The sequence below is a fragment of the Colletes gigas genome, unplaced genomic scaffold (assembly GCF_013123115.1).
Source record: "Colletes gigas isolate AHSC1104 unplaced genomic scaffold, ASM1312311v1 Colletes_gigas_Sc00009, whole genome shotgun sequence".
Taxonomy (NCBI): Eukaryota; Metazoa; Arthropoda; class Insecta; order Hymenoptera; family Colletidae; genus Colletes; species Colletes gigas.
In genome coordinates, this window is record NW_025106638.1 from 6,261,399 (window position 1) to 6,281,310 (window position 19,912).

The 19,912-nt window shown below is 35.2% G+C and overlaps 3 protein-coding genes and 1 long non-coding RNA gene across 6 annotated transcripts; 2 read left to right on the forward strand and 2 right to left on the reverse strand.

The window, feature by feature from the left end:
- Window positions 1-563: 563 nt before the first annotated feature.
- Window positions 564-4,589, reverse strand: LOC122397206 (peroxisomal N(1)-acetyl-spermine/spermidine oxidase). Its single transcript, XM_043396207.1, has 3 exons — window positions 4,215-4,589; window positions 3,180-3,720; window positions 564-3,081 (listed from the first exon to the last, which is right to left on the reverse strand). The coding sequence occupies exons 1-3, from the start codon at window positions 4,396-4,398 to the stop codon at window positions 2,247-2,249; spliced, it is 1,560 nt and encodes a 519-aa protein (XP_043252142.1). The 5' UTR covers window positions 4,399-4,589; the 3' UTR covers window positions 564-2,246.
- Window positions 4,590-4,863: 274 nt separating this feature from the next.
- Window positions 4,864-10,454, forward strand: LOC122397311. The gene is made up of 4 exons (XR_006259101.1): window positions 4,864-5,143; window positions 8,866-8,995; window positions 9,602-9,776; window positions 9,850-10,454. It is a non-coding gene; the product is annotated as an uncharacterized LOC122397311 (long non-coding RNA).
- On the reverse strand, window positions 6,258-15,176 carry LOC122397310 (zinc finger FYVE domain-containing protein 9). 3 transcript variants are annotated; one of them, XM_043396422.1, is made up of 14 exons: window positions 14,828-15,176; window positions 14,501-14,656; window positions 12,010-14,322; window positions 11,855-11,934; window positions 10,462-10,639; window positions 9,620-9,838; window positions 9,419-9,541; window positions 9,181-9,345; window positions 8,959-9,118; window positions 8,130-8,545; window positions 7,784-8,027; window positions 7,585-7,705; window positions 7,193-7,354; window positions 6,258-6,909 (listed from the first exon to the last, which is right to left on the reverse strand). In XM_043396422.1, exons 2-14 carry the CDS (start codon window positions 14,556-14,558, stop codon window positions 6,754-6,756), a joined length of 4,395 nt encoding a protein of 1,464 aa, XP_043252357.1. In that variant the 5' UTR covers window positions 14,559-14,656; window positions 14,828-15,176; the 3' UTR covers window positions 6,258-6,753. The 3 variants fall into 3 exon arrangements, with proteins under 3 accessions (XP_043252357.1, XP_043252359.1, XP_043252358.1); XM_043396424.1 differs by having other exon boundaries at window positions 10,462-10,576; window positions 14,501-15,176; XM_043396423.1 differs by having other exon boundaries at window positions 9,620-9,811; window positions 14,501-15,176.
- Window positions 15,177-18,310: 3,134 nt separating this feature from the next.
- LOC122397447 (targeting protein for Xklp2 homolog) lies at window positions 18,311-19,797 on the forward strand. Its single transcript, XM_043396598.1, has 3 exons — window positions 18,311-18,373; window positions 18,440-19,234; window positions 19,271-19,797. The coding sequence occupies exons 2-3, from the start codon at window positions 18,634-18,636 to the stop codon at window positions 19,795-19,797; spliced, it is 1,128 nt and encodes a 375-aa protein (XP_043252533.1). The 5' UTR covers window positions 18,311-18,373; window positions 18,440-18,633.
- Window positions 19,798-19,912: the final 115 nt, after the last annotated feature.

A 19,912-nucleotide genomic window follows, 5' to 3' on the forward strand; every position in this document is an offset into this window, starting at 1 on the left:
GAGGCCTTCAAAAACAAAAGACGGTCAGAGACGACGACAACGGCTTTTCGGCTCACGCGGCTCTGGTCGTCTCGTGTGCAACCATCGTCTCGTGTGCAACCATACATTGTAGCGGCTTCGAACGGCTAAGGCGTATGTGGTGCCTTGGCCGCCACATTGTCATTCGAGAAAGCTAGTTGATACCATAATGCTCTTTGGCAAATTAAATTATGCGTTTAATATCACGGCACGTAATATACTCATATTATCGTTATTAATCTCGCGAATTGATGTACAGATACAAATTGTAATCAAATTCTACGAGTAGAATTTCTGTACCTGTACATAATTAAGTAATGCCATAGTTGCTTAAAAATATGATGTATAATATTTATTTGTACAATAAATGTACAAACTGACGTAACAATAAAGGTATTGCTTATTTCTAAACGACGACACATGTATGTGTAAAAATACCTCACTTTTTTTTCCAGCTGTCTTACTTCGGACTAAATAAAAGATATACATATCTTCGACATTGCATCAACGAAATAACTCTTTTATCACAGTGAAATTGTGCCTACATAACACAATTGAAAACAACGTTAAACTTTCTTAATTAAGAAAACTAAATAAACTATTTCTAAATATCGACTTCATCGAATCGAATTAATAATATATTCTGCTTTGTTTTTCTATCCGTTTTGGAAATGGTACATACAGGTTGACCAAGAGTGTGAAATAATCAATTAAGATAATTACTAAAAATTATTTATTTCAGTTATAATACTATCTGTGCATAATATAACATTTCTTTGTCTTTTACGAGTTATTCTTCGATTTGCGTTGTCATGATTTAATATTGAGTGGCAGTTGCAGAAAAATTATTTAGGATCTTAGAAATACAAACTATGCACTGAAAAAATATTTTCAAAAGGTTTTTCATATACATATATATATATATGTAATAAAACAACAACGTTGCAAAGGTTTTTGTCATGTTTTAAAAGTAGCGGGACACACTCGAAATTGTCTATTCTAGTGTTTTAATTATACAAAATTATGGAATATCGATTCACATGATAATTCATGTTGGTGATTGATCTTATTGCAAACTAGCCATAAAAACCATAAAAACGACGGATATTTCGTTACTCGTTTAAAACTAAATTGCTTAACACAATGTGACTAGATAAAATGCACTTTTCTTATAATACTTCCGAGTAAAAATAATTAAAAATGGAACATAGAGAATACTAATTTCACGTTAAATAAAAGTCTGTAACTTAGGAATTTTTGCAAGTGTTTTGCAAACTGTGTGCATAAACGTATGCGTGTAATCATGCACGCATATGCATTCGACGATGAATATCGCTAAAATTTCTATGGAAATATGAGTGTTTGATTTAATCTTTTTGGTTGCATAACATATGGATTCGAAATAATGTTGCACTAACATTATATTATCCCTTATCTTGCAAACGCAAATCAAACAACAAATATATTTTCATTATTTGATATAATAACCAGGGCTGCCACCTGTCTGACTTTCATATTTTTGTGCACAACACTCCACTCTTGACATTCCGCCATTAAAAATCTTTCGTGACAGAATTATTCAAATTTAAAATGAACGAAACGATAACAAACTAGCAAGCTTTGCTTGTTTCGCAGAAATTTCAACAACTGCTACACTTCTCTGTGTTTTAAACACGGACAAGATTCAAAACATATCGTAAACATGCCTAATTAATTAAAAGGTTATTCAGCGGTGTTAAAAAGATGACAACCCTAGTAATGACTAACAATTGCGGACGTTTTGAAATAATCTGCCTACGATAGAAAGCATTTCCGACGGCATTGAATATATAAAACTTCTGTACTACGCGTTAGGTGATCCCATAAAATTAAGCATCGTCTTGCAATACGATTTTCAAACGTCGTTCCTTTCTTGGTCGACAAAGAAAGGCGAGACCGTGCCGTAAAATCAACAAAATGCACGTTTATGAAGTCTTAAGATTTTTAAACAGGCATCGTTATGTACATAATATAAACAATCCTCTACGGTATTTACAAAAAAAAAAAAGAAAAAAAAACAGTTTACGAATTTCGCATTAATACTAAACACCTATAGATCACGTTCGTCACCGCCTTGACAATGTGTAAAATATCGTTCGTACCTCGGTAATAAATTGTGCTCGATAAGTGTGAAAACGTCGACATACAGAATAACCTTCGGTTCATTTTCTAATAAATCCGAACATTTATTAGTTCAAGGAGATCCCTTGTATCCACGAGCTAAGGTCATTTGTGTCTTCGCAAATGAGACTCAACGAGTTCTTTTCGTTCTTTTTCGACTCCAGAAGCGTTTGGGCAGCGGTTCGACCGGTCAAATACGCTCCGTGTACCGTACTATAAAAGGAAGAATGCGTATGCTCGCCAGCAAACGCTATTACGATCTTCGATGGATCGTCCTCTTGTTTTATAGGCTCGGCTAAACAATTGATATCTAATTGACTCGCACCGACCGCCATTGCGGTATAGGAACCGTGAGTGTACGGTTGCGAGTGCCACGAGGTATGTACGCAATTCTTTGGCGCTGGTACGAACGGATCGTTGAGAAACTTTCTCAATATCGTCGTGCACACATCTGCAACCTCCGTTGTACTTAACCGCTCCATATATTCGGCAGCCTTCCCCGAAATCCACCCTAATAACAAGGTTTCTGAAATTTTAGTAAAAGAATATATCTTCCTGAACCATGTTTTGCTAATGTCTTGCTTTTCCTCTTCCGCCAACCCTCTGTCATCCCAGAGAAGCATCACTTCCGACACACCAGGATTCAGAAACGGTCTTTCGTATTCTAAAAATATTTTGTCCACGGTACCGAACAGAAGTCTGTCTATGGCGTCCAGTTTGTATTTAGGTAGAGGCGGATCGAATATATCGTTAGCTTTTTCCTTAAGAACTCCTAATGGCAATGTACAAATCACATGTTCCGCTAGTATCGTTTTTCCATTTTCACATTGTATCTCTATAATGGTGTTCATATTGGAACAGTTATTTTCAGAATTTACATCTATGCAATTTCTCTTTTGCCACCTGCAATAAGCAGACTTGTATATGAACATGCATCGCACGATACCGGCAAGTATCGATCCGTTCGTTTCTCGGAAGTCGTAATATGAAATTCTTCTTACCTAATTTTAGTAACAACGTGTCTGGTAAGAATGTTGTTCTTTGGTATGTGTTTTGCGACAGGTTCCAATATAGCGCTGTATCCGTCTGGAAGACTAATATTGCCACCTTGTAATTCTGCATATGAGCCCATTTCGGAAAGATCAACATCTTCCATACTATCACAGCCAGTAATACAGGTTTCTCTTTTAAGTAAACAGTCGAATAACAATTGTCTAACTCTTCTATCTTCGATTGGCAAAGATGATAAGTAAATCTCAGCCTCTAACGCGACATGAGCGCCGACGCTGTTTATTCCATCGGGGGGACTATAAGGGCTTAAAAAATATTCTTCGCATCGCCTTAGAAAACACACATAAGCTTCGTAGATTTCTTGCAAAACTGGAAAGGGTAGTTGTTTGCCGTCTTCCATAGCCGCAACAACTTTATGAGGCCTTGGTACGCGTACTATGTTTATTAATCCATTTACCATCGCTAATTCAAACATTGGGTTTCCTAAGACTCCGTGGATCCAATTCGCACCTAACTCGACTTTTTCATTGCCTACATTAAAATATATCAGATTATCAAAACTGTTATAATATCAGTTTTGGGTCTTGAAACAGTTACGGAAACCGAAACAATGGAATAACTGACTAACTTTCGATCAGAATCGATACACAACAGTTTGAAACAGTTACTTTCTGAAACTTTTGAGATCCCTGAAATATACACCTTATTTAAATCTAAATTAGAGTTTAATTACAAACGAAAGTTAAATCAGAGTCCCTCGATCTAGTAAACATTTTTATCAATGTTACGATTTATTTATTCAGACAAAGAAGGTAATCGTTATAAATAATGTACCGATTAGTAGGCTAACGATTAAATTTCATAATTACGCAGTAAGAAAGTAATAATTTGACCATTCCTTGAAATACGAAAGGTATACCGGAAGCATGAAAGAATTATTTTGGTTAAAATCAAAAAACCAAAATAAAGAAATTCGAACTCTTATCGATTAAGGGAATTGTAAAATAGGTTAAGTAGAGACTCACCGATTTTTATAGCGACGATACGACCGCCTATCCGATTTCGTGCTTCGACAATCAAAAAATCGGTTTCATGGTTTTTCAATAAATGATTCGCGGCCGACAATCCGGCCATTCCGGCACCGACAATTAAAATTTTACATTTAACTTTATCATTCTCCAACGTACTCGTGGATTCCGCCATGATCATACCATATCAACTGTCAATGATATAACGAACATGGACAACTTATTAATTTTTATCTACGAAACAGTGGACACAAACGTTTCTCCATTTTGTTCTAGATATCGTATGTAAGTACTTTCTAAACGATATGCAGGGAGTTACTTGAAAGTATCCTCCTTGGAATGTATTCGGTCAGAGCTCTTCGGCAGTTTTCATTCTTCACGCACGACAGAGAATACGACTTAAATTCGCACTAAAGTGTGTATCGTCCTTCCACGAGAAGAAAGCACAGCACGGTTTACATCCCCACTCTTGCTGCAGCCCGCTGATTGGCTATTACCGATCTTCGTCACCGATTTCGACCAATGCCCGTGAGTCGGTGGACTGCAACAGGAGTGGGGATGTAAACACGCTGTGCCTTCTTCTCGCGGAAGGACGATAGTTATTTTCATTCCTTACCACACGATTCTTGGCGCGTTAAAACACGAGACGTATTTAAACGCACGCGTGCACGTACGATCAACAGAGAATAAGTAACGGCGTATTTCGTTAAAACAATCTTGCCGCGTTTGTAATTAATGAAATAAAAATACGAGAATTTACGGGCGAGGTGGCATTACGAATTGGTAGTTCAAGAGACCAACACATTTATTTAACGAAGTGGAAATTGCTTTCGGAATAAGATCGGGTATAGGGTATAGTTAGTAATATACGCAGTGTGATAGAAGCCTCTATTCGTCAAAATGAGTTTTCAACCGCAGTAATACAGGTATTACAATCAATTTATCAAATAGCAATAATAACATGGAAACAAATACCGGTATTGTTATTTAAAAAAAAAATACGACCGCTCAATTTTAACCACGACTTAAACTGACTTTAATATAAATAAATTTCTACGGATATTTATACATATATACCTACCGTATACCTGATAGAATACTCAAGTTATTTCTGTCATATCTCAATCATCCGCGGCAATATTCTTCACCGTAAAACATGATCACACTTTTGTTTAAACTTTCGATCGTAGAATAGTCACGGCACATAGCTTCTCAAAGCGTAAACAATAAAATAAAAAACTATATACTACTAAAATAAAATACTTAATACAATCACAATATTGTATTGTTATCACAAAAATACACATAGTAGACTAAGATAACATTTTTTTTTTTATATTAATCACTGTTAACTGCTTTCGAAATTGAAATTTGTTCGATTGCAACAGAATTCATACAATATGTACCTTTTATACATATTTACAGATTATCATTACTAACTGCACAAAACTATTTGTGTTATACATTCCTTATTAGCTAAAATATCAAATAAAATATCTACTTCAAGATAGGTATGTTCTTTTTTTTACCTTTTGGAAGAAATTTTGATTAATAAAATATCATGGAATTTTTCAACATATGTTAAGTACAAACTTTGAGAGATTCTTCAAATGCTTTTCCTACTTTAGATGTACAATTGTATACAAGTTGTTTAATAAATCTAACGAATATTATCATTTTTTGTTAAAGAAAACTGCACATTTCCTTATATAATAATCGGAATACTTAGATTAGCTTTAAATATAGTCCTTTGCTTACACAGTCTCTTGAAATTCAATATTCTAATGACTTCCTTTCAATCTTTTGCTAGACTATACTAATCGAATTTAATTAAAAACATTTTTATAACTATTTCAAGTGAAGATTTCGTTTCCTTAAAACACGTAGAGATTAACAAAAACCATTTTATTTACCAAGTTAACACTTTTAATACTCTTTTGTCAAAAAAATACTATTAACTATCATTGTACAAATATTACACGAATAACAAGAAAACGAATATATTTACATAATGTAAATAACAAATGATGGTATCTCGTTTTATTTTTAACTGGAAACAATTAAAAATTTCCTAAAATTCTTTATACAAAAAAAAAATTTACGTTCGTCGCCAATGTTTTCCGAATAAAAGATAATAAGAAACAGAGAATTTGATTTCCAGACACCAAAGGAATAAAGCTAATATAATTTAAAACAAATTCGAGTATCTACCTTTAAATTCACAATGCTCTTTCACTTAGTAATTATTATTTATATTTGCATATTAATAGTTATTCTTATATCTTTACTGGACATGATTCAGTACATATCATGATATATATATATGTATATATATATATAAGCGCTTTTGTGTTGTCTATGTAGGTGGTTAGTATTCAAATAGAAAATGTTTTTCCCCTCGTTTTTCATCTATTTCAATAGTTTCACGAATTTTTAAATTATACATGTCGGGTGCACAGATGTCGCGCGACCCTTTGCATATTTATATTTCGTTCGATAAACTTGTTAACAAAACAGGAGCAGACGGGGATAGATTTTAATAGTTAAGTATGTAGAAAATTAATTCAAGCACCGTATGCGTATCTTGACTGCTTTGCGCTGCTTTATGCAGGACTTGAATTAATTCGTTGTCCAAACTGTTCATGTAGATCGGTGGCAATTTCATGCCTTCGCTACCAGCTTCATAACCCACCTAGTGTTATATTATAACTTTATTAATGTTTTTTTTTTTTTCCTTCAAAGAACAGAGTATTCTGATAAAATTTTCCTTTCACCCTGCTGTTTTCCTCGGGTCTGCATGACCCTAAATAAAATTTGAACTTTTGCAGGTATTTGTTAACATTACTGGCTGGGTACTTTTCATTGCCTGAAAGAATTTGTGTTTCTAACGCAAAGGAAACACGCGGAAGAAGTAAAAACGTGTACCGTAACTCGGGGAAACAGCAGGGTTAATTAAAAAAATTTAAGAAACTTACGTTATCTGGATGAATGGTAGTTCTAACGCCAAGTTTCATTAAACCAGCAGTAGCTAGAAGATCCAGTAGCTTCACTAAAGCCGTACACGTTGCTTTCGCTATGTTTCCGGATAATTTATTTATATCTACTGGATCATGAACCCCGTTCGGATGGTCGTCAGACTTTGAACAGAAACAGTTCGAGCTACATTTGTTTGATGTCATTTTATAGTAATCGAAAGATAATTTATTATTTAAGAAAGAACATCAAATCGGTCACATTTTGCCAAACTCTGACCTCAACGGAAGACATAAAAACGACAAAATAAGCCAGTTTTTACCATCTTTGTAGTTCTAGCATCAAAGATTCGCGATGATGGCAAATGTAAATGTATATTTATCACTGCACATACCTTAATAATAAATACTTCTCTCCAACGAATGAATCTGCTTGTTCCTTTACAATGAATACCATTACGTACTCTGATAGATGGAATACCGTCCATTGGTTGCCCGTCGATAGGACTCTTAACTCTAAAATCAAATAACGAATCTCAACAGTTAACACGACGAATTAAGATAATTCGAAGAAACAACTATAATGACATTTACCCCAGATTAAACTGAACGTCGTTATCGACCCATTTTATGTTCACTGTCTCGTCCGGCTCTGGTGCTCCTTGTCGACCGCAGCCGATGGAAAAGTCTTGCATATTTCTGAGGGCCGCCTTTAAGGCCTCCATCTTTTCCGGCATTATTTCCACCATCAAACCATCCTCCACTATACTCGATTTGGCTGAGAGACCCATCGATGATTTTAACGCGCCGTTAATAACAATGAAACTCGTCCCCGTCACTAAATCAAGCGACAGACATTAATTTTAAAATATACTGAAAGGCAACGACGCAACATTATTAGCAGTCTTTTCGTCACGTTTGTTACGAATCAAAAACGCACCTGTTCTCGGTTTGTTGTTGATACTTATCGCTTGCGTCTGATAACTGCTCTCGTCGCCCGTGTTTGTTTGTATGCAGACCAAATGCGAGTCCGCGGTTATGCTGAAATTCGATGCGTACGCTAATACATGATCGTTCGAGTTGTTCAAACCTTTAATCACTTGATCGTATCGATTCTTCGGGAACATTACGTCCGTCATTCTGTTCCTTAAGTGTATAGTCAATCCTCTAACGCCGGGTAACGTGTATCCGAAGTTCCTGAAATCCGCCAGCACCTTCATAACCGTGTGCCCTATTTCGAAGTACAAAGCGTCCCGGAACCGGACGGAAAAGAGCGGGCAAGGATAGTAACGATATTCCGCGCCGAGGCGCAAGACAAGACGCAATGGGAACACTTTGGCCCATGGCGTTTCCCACCTGAAGAAATTAATTAATTAGCACAGATTTTTTCGAGTTTCGTTTCTGAAAAATAAAGGAAAGAAACTACGGTAACGCCTTAGATGTTGGTAGTGACCTGAAACGGAGGTGTCGTCATTCCACGAGAAGAAGGCACAGCGTGTTTACATCCCCACTCTTGCTGCAGTCCGCTGATTGGCTGTCACCGATCTTCGTCACCGTTCTCGACCAATACCTGTGAGGCAGCGGACTGCAACAAGAGTGGGGATGTAAACACGCTGTACCTTCTTCTCGTGGAAGCACGGTATATCTTTCTGGAAATAATGTCTTTTTGTTTTCAGAGTTCCAAGAACCGATGGGGACAACAATCGGCTAATTTCCAAGGCATTTCCAAGATCTCTTACAACTTTTATTACAACCGTAACGAAACAAACCTATGCACCAGAAGACCAACTAGGAATGGGGCGGGAGGTAAAACAATCTTTTGTAAACACTGCAACGTTTGTCGTATAAAAAGGAAACCTGCATGCTCCCGCGAACCCAAAAGATTTCCTCCGTGATATATTGAGAATCCCAACTCGGACACCGTATTCCCTGTATTACGACGATTATTAAATTACGTTGCAAATCCGCTGGAATGAAACGTGAAACAATACCTGCGTTAGCTTCGAGGTATAACTCGTTGATGAAAATAAGGAGATCCTTTGGTATCTGGGTCTCATCCGGCAACGTTTCAACTAATAATATAACTTCGTCCTGACCAACGCACGCCAGTCCTTTCGATGTAACGTTCCAACATGTTTTATTTATGCAGCAATTCACTGCAAAGGCGGAATTTGTTAGAAGTTCTTTTTCGAATTGATACACGCGATACTTGTTTCCGGCTAAACTCACAATTTAATATCTTAATATAGGCATAGAGATTCCGATTAATTGCGAACATCACTGGTGGTTCGCATTCATTTTTGATCGTTTTGTAGAGAAGATCTTCATCCGTTACAGCGTGGTACGACACTCCTGTTAAATCAAATGGACCCGTGTAATGTAACGTTAAAGCAAACTAGCTACTTATTTCAGATAGATTCGTTTACTTACGTCCTTTATGTATCGTTACGGTTGGTGGGAGGGCATTGGGATCCTGCGGCACGTAACTCCCGGTATTTGGATCCAGACGCGGCAAGTTCTGTCTTTTGACAGAAGTACTCGGCACGGACGATCCAGGCGTTGGTATAATCATACTTGCCAATTTCCGGTACGGCCGGTTGAAGTCCCATGACATGTCTAGTTCTGTCAGGTCACAGCCAGGCCTTATTCCTGTGTTTTAGTTATAGGTGCATAAAACCAAAACAAACAGGAAGGAACGGGGCCAATGACAAGGTGAAACGTTTTAAGGAGATCGAAAATAAAGAATAATATTGCACATGGAGATGGGAATATAACCTCAACTCAAAGAACTAAAACGTAATGCAGGGTATGTTAGGTACAGATTACAACATAGAGTTATCACCTCTATGTCTCTACAGAGTTATTGCGTGTCAATCATTTAGTAATTAATCGCTTCAGAATTATAAAAAATTCAACATCCTCTGAAAGCTATCGGAGCAAAATTTAGTTCGAGTGCTTAAGCAAGTTGTATAATACAGCAAGTCCTTGAGTTATACAGTGAATTTTTAAATATGGGTTGTGCTCTTTACTTATATCCTCGTACAAAGTTTTTAAAAATATAAGGTTGTCTCAGGATAAAAGTTTTAGAATGAATTAACGACATAAGCCAAAGACTGACAGTATAACAACTCAAACGTTTATGAAACATCAACAACTTTTGACTGAAAAATATATTCATTTGCAATCCAGATAAACTTTCCAGGCACGTATTTCATTCTTTTTGCACCATGTAAGTCTAAAATCATTTAATGTTACATGTAATTTTTACCTACCATCGCTAAACATAACAGACTTTGAAACTTCGGGTCGAGTCTTTGTACCGCCTTCTCTTTTAAGAACTCCAACAGGTACCATGACTGTAGGTGGTGGGGGCAGTCCGCCAGCTAACTGTTGTAAGGGTGGTATAGTTGAACAGTACTCCATGGGATTATTTGGATTAGGCTGTCTCCCCTATAACCATTTGTCGAATACTCCTAACATTCACATTTATTTTTTCATCCAGTAAACACAGATTAGTACATACGCAGAAGTAGTACAATGTTCCTTTGATCGTTTTGGTTCAGTCGATGCTTCCTTAATTAAATAACTAAACAAGTGAACCTGGCTTTAAGAAAAAAAATAACTTAATAAAACAAATACGTTTAACGAAACTTAAGTATCGAGCTCCAAATTATTAATGTTAATATGTCCATGGAACTTAATTTGACCACAAATATTTTCTGTGTTTACTGGACATTTATTGCAATTAAAATGTAAAGCAGCCAAGTAACTCTTCACAAATTACGCTACAGTTAAAAAAAAAAAACATGCCTTATATTTGTAATATATAAATTAATATCTAACAAGAAAACAAGAAAAAAAATATAAAACTAATATTTATAACACGTAAGAAACACAATGCAAATATGTTGAACGTGCTACTAAATTTTATCATTCTTGTAATTTAGAAGAATAAATTCTAAATACTGCAAATTGACTAAAATATGAGACATTGTTTCTGTCTCATAATTGTAAGAAGATTGTGAAGTTGTCTTAAACCTTATGTCCCACAAATTAATCGGAAACAACGAGAAAGAAGTATTCAACAAGTTGTTATAGGTGATTATTAAACTTATGCTAATGTTTAGATTAATTAAAAAAAAAGATGTTTTGCTTAAATATAATTACAATACATACACTACTTTTTAAAATAGTCGATGCAATAAACAGCCAAGTGATAAGTCTTTGGAAAATAAATGTTTATCTGTTCGAAATAAGTATATAATATGAAATAATTCTCTGACTATAAAAACTCAATAAGCCTTACAATCTTCTATGTTTCGTAAAAAATTTAGTTATAAATAAAAAAAAAGAATATCAAATATTTTACATTAAATAAAAATCTAATAGAATTATACAATCAGGCATCTATGAATACGATATCCTATATCACTATTGTCCTAAACAATTGAATCAAATTAATAAATTAATGAAAATTATAAAACAATTAAATATTAATTCAATACTGTATTAATAGAAAACAAACGCTACAAGCTACTAGTAATTCGTATTCTGTGTAACAACACGAGGTCGTACAATGTTAATATGCGCTAGCAGAATTTATGGGTTCATACTTGAAAAAAAGAACAAAGCAATCGTTTACAATATAACTTGTATTCGACGTACCTGGGGCGAATTGATATCGTTGTTGCTCATGCACGTTGGATAATCAGAAGACCATTCTCCTAAACCTTGTCCAGTTTCAGCTGAAAAGAAAAAAAAAATTTGTTTACTACAGTCCCTTTTCTTATATTATAAAAAAAAAAAGTTCTGACAATTACCTTTCGTAAGTAGCTGATAACAGGAAACGCAAACGCGGGAGTCGATGTTACCTTGATACTCTAATTTGTATTTCATACTACAGCATTTGTTGCATAATACCTTTCCGCATGCACGACAGTGATGCCGCCTTTTGATTACTGTAAATTTTACATCGCAGAACATACAACTGGGTGCGTCGCTATCTGGTACCCAGAACGGAGGCTGCTTCCCCAAAGCTGAATTAGATTCTGGTAAGGAATTATCCAAGATATCCGGCGAGGATCCTTGATCTTCTTTCGTGCCATCGACATCGGACGGCACTTGACCCGACGTATCACTCGTAGAGCCAAGTATTTGATGGTCATCTGTATTATTTGTTAAAACGATATCCAAAGTCCGAGGTCGTACCGGCTTCTCCGACTCGTCGCTGGTATCGCTCGTATTTGATTTTATGGAAGCTTCCACGGACTTGGACATTGATTCGTCACAATGCGGCGCCGCGTCGTTCAGATCTTTTATTTCGGACGTTATCGAAATACTTTCTTCGGAGTTATTATCGACGTTGCTTTGCATTTTTAATTCGCAAGCTTGACTATATTGCGCAGGACATTCATTCTGCTCTCTTAATTCCGTTTCAATTTTATCGCTAGTCGATGATTCGTGATTAATATTTATATTGTATGTACAATATTCTTGAACGTCTTTAATATTTTCTGCATTAGGCACAGATTCGTTTTCTAAAGTTATATGAACATCTTCGCGTTTCTCCGTCTCGTTTTTATCCGTATGCGATAACTTTGATTCTCTACTGCATACATTATTTAAGACATCGCTACGCACATCTTTTTTCGCTCGTTCATCGTAGTGTTGTTGATTTTGTTTCTTTAATAAATCAGTCTCTATTTCCGTATCAATTTCTTCTTTCTTATGGTCAATCACCGAAACGATTTCCAATTTTTCATCTAATTCTTCCTGTATCGTTTTAGAAGGTTCTGCAACTGTATCTTTCAACATCGATGATTCATCCTTTTGTTCTTGCGTCGTACTTTGCATTACATTTCCCAATACAGTTTCATGCAGTTTATGCGTCGTAGTGTTTTCGTGCTTATTACTTTCGTTCTTCAATATCTCTTCTTTTTCCAGTTCAGCTAAATACTGAGTCAGTTCCTCTTCCGATAAATTATTGATGCTACCGAATCCAAGTGGTTTATGTTCCAGGTTTAAATTATCCTTGTGTTTTTCGACTGAATCGGAATTTGTTGTATCTAAATTCTTATTTTGCTCTAATTGGTTTACAGGCTCCTTTTTACAACTAGGCTTCTGAGCATAAGGGCACTCAAATAGTGAATTATTTTCTCTGCTTACTGTATCTGTATTTCCATGTACATGATCAAAATTATGTTTATTATGTACTTTGTTGTTTACAACTTCTGCTTCAATGCTTAATCCACTACACGTTTCGACTCCCATTGAATTTCTAAAGAGTTCTGTTTCATTTTTTGTTTCTTCGATATCTGGTAAATGGATATTCTTTGAGCTGTCCTCTTCGATACTACTTTCACAAGTAACAGGCAATTCTAATGTTACGGGTACTGCGACGTCTTGATGACCTGAAACCGATGCTTCTTTACTTGTATTAATTATGTCATTTGTTTGTTTAAGCAATATACTCTCACTGGTATCTGTAACAGAACTTTCAATTAATCGAGGTACTTCGTTTCCGCGCCAAATTGTTTTAGTTTCTACATTGGATTGTACTTCTGGTTCATCTAATACAGAGTGAATACAATCCGAGCTACCAGGCGGCGCGTTTATGTACTCGTTCAAACTACTGAAGACGTTACTAACACTGGGCTTGGTATTAAATTGATTCAGTTTCTTATCGTACCTATTGCCAATCTTTGGACTACTACTACCATTTTGTTGCTTTTGGATCAACTTTTGAGATATGTCATTGTGTATTGTCAAAGGAACCTGTTCAGAGTAAGATGAGACAGCCTGTTTCTGTGTTAGTTTACTGTCATTCGTGCATTCTTGCATATAAAAATGATTTACGCTGTCTACACTATCTATTGTTGATTCGTCTTTACTATAGTCAACAACATCAGGAATTGTGTGTTTGTCACCGACACACATACTTCTCGTAGCTGTTTGTTGTAAATCCTTGTGCCTTTCCAAAGATGATATAACATCGAATTCTTTGTTGGCTTTCCTAGACTCTATCAAAAGATAATTGTAAGGTTTCAAGACCGAAGGTTCCAAGTTACACTTAATCGTGGAAGATGATGCATTGTTCGTTGAAGGATTAACAGATGCTATTTGCTCAGCGCAATCTGAAAGATGTATTAATTGTATGAAAAAGATGTTATTTTTCGTAAAACTATTTTTTCAAAATTAAACGACGGTAAAAACAATTCGATAAGAATCTAATCGAAAGAGACGAGCATAGTCGTCGAAAAGAACAAAATATATCGTGAATATTGTAGAATCCCAAGAGATAAAAACTCTCACCTTCGTTAAATTCAAAATCGTCGAGAACTTTGTCCAAATCGACGGCAAATTTTTCCATTGCGTCGTTAACGTTGTTTATACTAATCACGAAGTCATTTAACACATTTCTGTCCAACTTTTGACAAATTGCGAATACAATTCCATGAAAGGTGTTTGCTGGAACGAGATGTACGACGTAATTTTGAAATTGCTCACTAACTATACGTCAAATATCGTCGCGAACCACGGAACGTCGAGCGATAATCGGCTGGTCGCATCAGCAACTGGACATTTTTAATGATTTGATAAGCCTATTACGGAGAATAAATCATTCCGTGTTACGAATACTTTTTGCGTTAAATATCCTTGATTAGTAACGTGTGTCTTTATGAATCGGTTCCCCTCGATTATCCATGACACGTAGCCGTGACATCGGTGGAAGAGATTTTTATTCGAGCCACACGTCCGGAAAAACGATATGCAACGGTCGAAGGAACGATCATGAATCTTCGGTCATCACGTGGATTAATTGACAGCGGAATAAGTGATTGTGCATGTTCGCACGATACTTGCCCACAGAACTGTCATTCTACTACGTGACTTACGTGAGCGCAGGAACGAACTTCTTCCTATCGATGAATCGAAATTCACGGCCGCATTCTCGATCGATCGATTATCTCAGGCAGCATGTGCAATTTTTCATCGAGAACGCTTTCAAAAAAAAAAATTTAATAGTTCGAATAAACTTAAATATATCGATGATAGACAGGCCTTTGTCTTTTAAATGACGTAGATCGGTGACTCGGAATCGTCACAATTTTTTCGTAACAACGATTTCTCCGATTAGAAATTCCTATGACAGGGTGAATTGTTACGAGTAGTAATAAAATATAAAGGGTGTTCCTTTTCTTTTTGACGAAGACTCACGTGCCGTTGGGTGCGAAACGATCTCCAAACATGATTGGCTAAACGGCATAAACAATTTACTAGAGACGCTGCATGACAGAGATGCCAGAAAAGCACCGCCGGATGCACACGCACACATGCCAGATACGCGTACGTGAGCTCGTGGAGTTTCGGAAAGTCGACAAAGGCAAACTGACGCATGGCCTCTTTCTCGATTCTCCGAAGCTGCCCGAAGTAATTTCGGATCGCCTCGTGGGAGTCGAGAGAGAAAGGCTCACATTTGCCTTCTCGCTCTTAACAACTGAAATCCGACCTCCCGTCAACGGCATACGATTTGGATTCTCGAGCCGAGATTCTCGACTGCCCAGGCATTTTTACTTTCCGACCTATGTAGGCGCGCCTAAGCAAAGTATCCATAATGAAAAAAAAATTTTGTAAAATTTATTTTACGGAAATACACGTTTTAAGACCTCCTGATCATATTTTAATTATTGAAAAAAAAGAAATTTTTTTTTATTCCCATGTATGAGCACACATATGTATATTATTAATACGATTTTTGAAAATCAAAATACTTTAAGATTGAAAATTAATAAATTAAAATGAGATTCCACTCTTTACCAGTATTGTGCACGCTGTGGTATTTTTCAATAAGAAGAGTTCTTACTTTTATAACATAAACAAAACAGTAGAATTAATAATTGCAGAAATTAATTAATAATGATTTTCCTCGATTGTTTTGAAATAACCGTATCAATTGGTTATGACGAACTAAATAGAACTAACTAGAAACAAAGGAAAAGTGATCCCGTTTGCCAGTTTAATACAAAGTATGGGTTGTATCTTAAATTTTAAAAGGACATAGTCGAATATTTTTAAAGGTACAAAACATAGCGTTTCATTGTAGAACAGTAACATAAGTTAGCAGGTAATGTCATAAAACTATTTTTCCCAGCTATATCCCTTTTTACCTGAAGCATAAGGTAAAAAGTACGAGCTACAAGGTACGACTATCCGAAAATCGTTCACATTTTATCAATGTAAATGAAGCGGCCTTTCCATCAGAGTTAGATACAAAATTTTGTTATTTCTGTGAAAACAAAACTTTCAGTAAATGTACGTGGTGCTTGAAATTTTTATGTTTTGACTGTTTTTGTGAAAAGTACCATCCAGATTCATGTACTTCGTACATTGAAAATAACATATGTTAAATGTAATCGGTTAAATTTAACTTTAAAAAAAAATATTCGAAGGTCAGACAAAAATATAATGTCACATTTAGTGTACGATTAAAATATGATTGAAAAAATAAAAGAAAAGGATTTGTTTTGGCAGGGTTTGAACCTGCAGAGCAGAAGAAGCTCGGGACTTGCAGGCAAATACCTTGTCATTCACGCCACGTTGATTGTTGAACGTATTTCTATTTTTGAAGATAAGTACCTGTAATAACTTTAATAATATCTCAAAGTAAAACCTAACCCAAAACCTGGTACCATTCCAACTTTTCCTTGTTAGAAACGAGTTTTCAATTTGTCTTAGCGAAAATCGCAATCACATTTTGCACATTATTCTAAAACATTTGTGGTATTCGTTTTCAATGCGATTTAAGTAAGCATGTAATGTATAAGATTTCATTTAATGTTTTCTTTTCTAGAGAAGATAGAGAAAAAGTTTATATAATTTTTTTTATATAAAATTTAATTCGTCCTAAGATTTATATGAAACATTTAAAAGATTTTTTATACATTATGCCTATATATCGGAACAACTATGAAACAAGAGGTATAATCTGTAAGGAGTGTATGTGTGTGGCTAGGAGAACCGTTATCGTTTGCGTCGATAGGAGTGCTTAGTCTAAGCTAGAGTAGGTATCGAGTGAGGTGTTTAGGTTTAAGCTGAAATACGTTTTAGAGACTGCGTCTCGAACGTGCGTTTTGTTTAGATCATTATTATAAGATAGGAATAAGGAAGGGTCGACTTTGACTGCAGGAACGTCACTCTGTATCGAACGTTAGTCAAGAGCAATCACAGTTTTACGTTTATGATCTTTTACGTTTACGTTTTATGTCTTTCTTTTATGTTCTTTATGTTAAATAGTTAGTAAATATTAAATAATATAATTACATCGTTACGTTTAGTGTTCACGTATTTGAATCCGTCCACACGCCTTTGAAATGAGAACATAAAACTTAAATGTAAAGTTTCATTTAAATTCATTCAGCTATTTATATTCAATCGTATTAATAATATACATATGTGTACTCATACATGGGAATAAAAAAAAATTTCTTTTTTTTCAATAATTAAAATATGATCAGGAGGTCTTAAAACGTGTATTTCTGTAAAATAAATTTTACAAAATTTTTTTTTCATTATGGGTACTTTGCTTATGTGCGCCTACATAGGTCGGAAAGTAAAAATGCCTGGGCAGTCGAGAATCTCGGCTCGAGAATCCAAATCGTATGCCGTTGACGGGAGGTCGGATTTCAGTTGTTTAGAGCGAGAAGGCAAATGTGAGCCTTTCTCTCTCGACTCCCACGAGGCGATCCGAAATTACTTCGGGCAGCTTCGGAGAATCGAGAAAGAGGGCATGCGTCAGTTTGCCTTTGTCGACTTTCCGAAACTCCACGAGCTCACGTACGCGTATCTGGCATGTGTGCGTGTGCACCCGGCGGTGCTTTTGTGGCATCTCTGGGCCACACTGATCATACTAGTTATTTTAAGAAAAAAATCACTAGTTTGGGCAGCAATCTGATTAATGCAAAATTATATAGTGATATTTTGTTTTTAACGTGTGCACACAGTTGCTTACTCAACCAATCAAATAAATGTTCAAAAAATTTCAAACTCAAATTCGTTAATGTACACATTAACCTTCGAGGAGTAAAATATTTAAGGTAAAGCACAATTTCTGTTTCCGCTTGTTTCCAGAACTGTAACGAGATTATTAAACGCACAAACGATTGGTAGTAGGAAATTATGGAGATGGTATAAATTTTAATTATTACATATATATTTCCAAGGTGTTTTACTTATATTTATGTTTTCTTACAGATTCTGTTCATATATTATCCACTTGGCGACAGTGTGTTGTAATTTCCTCGTAATTTTATGAACTAATTGATCACTTTTTAAGGATGGACGATTGTGCTACAAAAAAATATTCTGACAAATATAAAACATAAACCAAAAGGAACCAAATAAACCAAAAAAATTTATTAACTAATTGATTAGTAGACTTTTTAAATATGGATGAATATTGTGCCCCACAATGGACAGACTTTACGTGCAGTCCGCAATTGCCATCCGATAGTTTTTTTGATGTACATATTGAATATGAAGCACATAAACCTTTGATGCAATTAAAGTCTAACTTGAAATCCAATTTATCTGTATTTCACAAGAATAATAGTATAGATAAATCAACAAATACAAAAACACATTTCGATGATAGCTTAGAACTTGTACAAAATGCTAAAGATAACATAACATATTCCATACCACATAATAATAAAAAGCATTCTGTGAAGACAAAGACTGAGAATAGTTTAAGCAAAGTTAAAGACAAAACTAAAATGTATAAAGACAAACAATCACAGCCTGAAGTACTCATGTGCCAATATCGCAAGCAACGTGTAGTAAAGACTCATCCAATTTCTCCACCATTGAGAAGTGTGCAGAGAGTAGGACGTACTAATAATTTAGGTAAAGAGGAACGTGAAGCCTTACAACTTGAAGACATGAGGAAACATAAAATAAAAGCAAATCCTGTACCACTTAACATACTCAAAGCTCCATCCACTTTAAAGAAAATAGCAAAAAAACCACTTATCATTCCAGAAAAATCTTGTTCAACTCAGCTGAAGAAAATGTGTCACGCATCAGGTTCAGAAATAAATACAACACAACATTCTATAAACAATAACGTAAAATGTGCGGAGAAAAAATTGGAAAAACTAAAGAATTTACAGATTCAAGATAGCAATAAAATAAAAGTCGAATTTCATGCAAGACCCGTACCAAAATTTTTAAAATTGACAAAACCGATTGAAAAACAATCAAGAACAATTGAAGAACAAACTGTGAAGAAACGAACAGTAGTTTCGCATCCGTTTAGTTTTGCAGAAAGGGACGAACGTCTTGCTCAAAAGAAAAAAGAATTTGTTAAGCAAATGCAAGAAAATGATAAAACGATAAAAGTATTTCGTGCCAATCCTGTACCAAATTTTAAGAAAGTCAAAATACCAAATGTAAAGAATACTGTTAAATCAGTTACAACCAAACAAATAAAAAGTTGCAACAATCAGGAGAATAAACAGCCAAATATTCGCGTTCCTCTAATTGATACAAAAAGGAAACCGGCAATGCAGAATATTGTAAAGAATATTAAAAAGAAGGAACACGCTTCTTAAATTCCACTTACATCTGTATCCAGCTTAAAATATTTACCTTATAATTATTCTGAGTATATGTAGTGAGTATATTATTGAATATATTAATATTTTCATGTATAGAATATTATTTTTA